The 3,535-nt window shown below is 35.4% G+C and overlaps 1 protein-coding gene across 1 annotated transcript in view; it reads left to right on the top strand.

Moving 5' to 3' along the window:
- ANO10 (anoctamin 10) overlaps positions 1-3,535 on the top strand; it is a 123,116-nt gene that overhangs the window by 8,614 nt on the left and 110,967 nt on the right. The window contains exon 5 of the mRNA XM_027897559.1: positions 1,023-1,142. Coding sequence (XP_027753360.1) covers positions 1,023-1,142 — 120 coding nt within the window. The remainder of the gene's footprint in view (positions 1-1,022; positions 1,143-3,535) is intronic.

Genomic DNA, 3,535 nt, shown 5'->3' with positions numbered 1-3,535 from the left:
CTACGTCCTGAGGACCTCACTGCCACCGTCCAAGCGTGCTTGGCCCCGGCAGATGAACCTCAGGATTAAAGGGTGGGCTCAGTTCCGCGCACACTGTGTCTCACCTAAAAAATCCAATGCGCAGGCTGGAAGGTGGAAAGACCTTCCCCGGTTCTTCGTTCGCGAAGAGACTGGCCATACATACATACACAGTTTCTTAGGAGAATTTATCTTTATGTTTTTGTGTCCTTTTAATAAGAGTATCTTTATTCATTAGTGTTGGTCATCAAAGAAAGAGTTCTACACATATTAGCAGTTCAAGAAATGTAAATAAATGTAAATGTGAGTTTACAGTGGTAATTTTTTTTATATAGCCGAAGTATTTTTCTAATTTGTCAAACAGATGCCTATGGGAAATGGTTAAATACTATCACACAGATTCCAGTGCCTCTGCTCTCCTGTTTTTGAATTTATTTTCTTTTTTAATAGGGTTGTAACTTCCAGAGCAGTCTGTTAATGTTTTATCCACACATGTACTATTGCTTTTCATAAAAAAATTAAATACCAATTGTGGAATATATAGTTTTTTTGCAATGAAGATGTGTTGTAATTTAGGAAGTAGTGTTAACCGGTAATTAAAAAATGCTGTTAGTATCTTTCCGATTATTAATACAACAAAAGCTTTCCTCACAAAGCTATACATGGCATTTCAGTTCTGATCTCTTATCACTTTTTGTTATTGAAGCTGCAACTGATTATACTGAAAACTATGGAGTAGTTAATAGATGTAAAAAGGTTGTTGTTTCTCTTCCAGTGGACAGCACAGTCTTTGTAGGAGTAAGTATAACTGCTCTCTATTATGAAGAATTTTTAAACTAACATGCAGACAATTTTTATTTTTTTAAAATTTAAGTCCTAGATCTATTTCAAAGGAACTTTAGACTTGCTAAGTACATAATGTAACCTGTATGTTTAATGTCATCTTCATTGTCCTTTGAAGGTGTTCTAGGTACATTGTTTTGGGGTTTTTTTTGTTCTTCTAGTGAGAAGATTATTGACCAGTGGTATCCTAGTTCAGATTTTCCCACTGCATGATAGAGAAGAGTTGAAAAAGCTCCGACACAGCTGGTATGGCCGAGTGAGGGTTGGCTATCAACCTTTAGGTATGTGAACACTTATTCCACTATCAATAAAGTGCAGGGTTTCTTCTGGAGAGGTTTTCAATTTGTGTGAGAAGACCAAAGGTCTAAATTCTCTTCCAACTTCTGTAAAAGTGAAATCCTGTATGGAAGGTAAGTATGGTACCAAGAAGTCTGTTGTTTCAGTGAGAGTTTACCTTTTTACATCCCGAATTACCCATTGCAGTTCAACCCCTCAAACGATACCTTTCTGCCCAAGTTGCTTTGTTGACCTTTTTGAATCAGAGTCCTTTTTTTTCCCCAGCTTTGTTCTTACTGATCTTGGAATCAACAGAGTGGCTTAGGCTCTGGTTAAAAAAGCACCTGCATTTCCAGACTTGTTGACATGCTCAGTTGAGATCTGTTCACTGAATTCTCTTTTGATTCTAAGATGGCTATAGGATAATCTTTTGCTATAATGACTCTCAATACAAATGTTCTGGAGTGAATCACTGGATGTCTCTTGATTTTCTTTCTCATAGCTTCAGGATTTCTGTACAAAGGCCTTTGGTTGTAGTTTTCAAGTTGGAGCTGGGGGGCAATTTGAAGGTTCAGCATCTGCACCATGGTCTTATAATGTAGTCTTGAAATTACACAACTGCTCTTACCAGTTTTACCTCTTTTAGTGTTTCCTATGTGACCTCCTGAAATGGTTTTAGACTTGCAAAATTGGTGGCTCCAGAGTCTGTGGATTCAGTGTCTGTGAGCTTCCATGTAACAGCAGTCTGCAATCACAAATTCTCCCTACCCCTCAGTGAAACCGTAATGGTCCAAGCCAAGAGTGTTTAGTCAAACTGAGTCTTGACAAGCTCCTAAATGTCTGGAATTCCCAAAGCTATTTTGAGTTGTAGGCATGTCTCAAGTGTGTGTACAACAGTTTGTTTTAAATTTGTCGTCTGTATGAAGACTATATGTTACAAGTCAGCATCACTTGTGTATATTTTAGACACTGAATAATCTTAAAATGAAAATAATTTTTAGTGTGGCAATATGGAAAGTTAAGTTCTAAACTGTAAACCCATGAACTTCACTTAAAAATAAGAAAGTAAGCATTTGGGAGTTTGCCTGATTATAAATCTCTGGGTCTTGCAGTTGCTTGAGATTCTTTCCCAAGCTGCAGGACATTAAAGGTCTGGCTTGATAATGCCTGCCTCCAGAGTACTGTCTTAGGAGTCTTATTGTCTGCTTGTCTTTTGTTTATATGAGAGAGCATTTTTTTTGACTGAGATTGAATACATAAAAAAAATTTGAAGTAAATCCCAGGAACCTGTTAAGTATGTACTAATTTAAGAATGTCTTTCGTGTTGCATACTTGCAGTGTGAAATGATGCTAATGACCTACACTTGAATGTATTTGTTAATTGAGAGGGATGTTGGAGTTCTGATTCTTCTGTCTGTTTACCTTTCCTTCCTGCTTTCAGAGACTTACCTGATGGGCAGCTGTGATCTTCTGCTGTAGTGTTTTGTAAACTGAGCCATAAGAATATTCTGGTATTGCACATGGGGGGTTTGATGTGTTAGTCTGTTACAGGGAGTATCAATTCAGAGGTTGTGATTCTATGGCTGTTTTGTTAAGCTGGTGAATACATAGCAGTGGCATACAAGCAGTGCTTTCAAGCAGGCAAAGATAAAACAGATTTTGGCGTTCAAAACTCTGCTAGGCATTTCTGTATCTTATGTGATGCTATTTCTAGATTATGTTGAAAAATACTCCTATATTTTTTGTTATTAGATAAGTTAGATCTTTTTGTCTTGGAAGTAATGTATCTGTCATGAAGTACATCCATTACTAGTGCACTTTTCAAGTCTCTGTAACACCTGAGCAGACAGACTTTGTGAGTACAGCAAATGTGTATTTCATCTATCAGTTGTCTGCTGAAGAGAATATCTCAACCTGGGTGTGCTGACATGTTTAACATTAAAGATTTCAATATACCTTCCATCTGTTCCTTTAGCTCCTTGGGGGTTGTCAAAGCACAACTAGCCCTTTTTGGCCCTGAGCAGGCTGAAACAAAATTGTTTCCCAGGAGTACCTATGCCAGTGATAATCTTCAGAAATTAGGTGTCACTTGCTGTTAAAGTTTGGTTTGTTTTATATCAAATGCTGTCACTGCCATCCTAGCCATTCATTGATCAGTTCTGTTACCAAGATGATATTGTTTTCAGTTTGGTTGGGGTTTTTCTTTTTTTTTTCTTTTTTTCTTTTTTTTTTTTTTTTTTTTTTTTTTTTTTTTTTTTTTTTTTTTTTTTTTTTTTTTTTTTTTTTTTTTTTTTTTTTTTTTTTTTTTTTTTTTTTTTTTTTTTTTTTTTTTTTTTTTTTTTTTTTTTTTTTTTTTTTTTTTTTTTTTTTTTTTTTTTTTTTTTTTTTTTTTTTTTTT

This window comes from Empidonax traillii, unplaced genomic scaffold (assembly GCF_003031625.1).
Source record: "Empidonax traillii isolate 1590-97213 ecotype Southwest subspecies unplaced genomic scaffold, ASM303162v1 scaffold19:size3308961, whole genome shotgun sequence".
NCBI classification, from domain to species: domain Eukaryota; kingdom Metazoa; phylum Chordata; class Aves; order Passeriformes; family Tyrannidae; genus Empidonax; species Empidonax traillii.
This window is presented reverse-complemented; position numbering and strand designations above follow the sequence as displayed.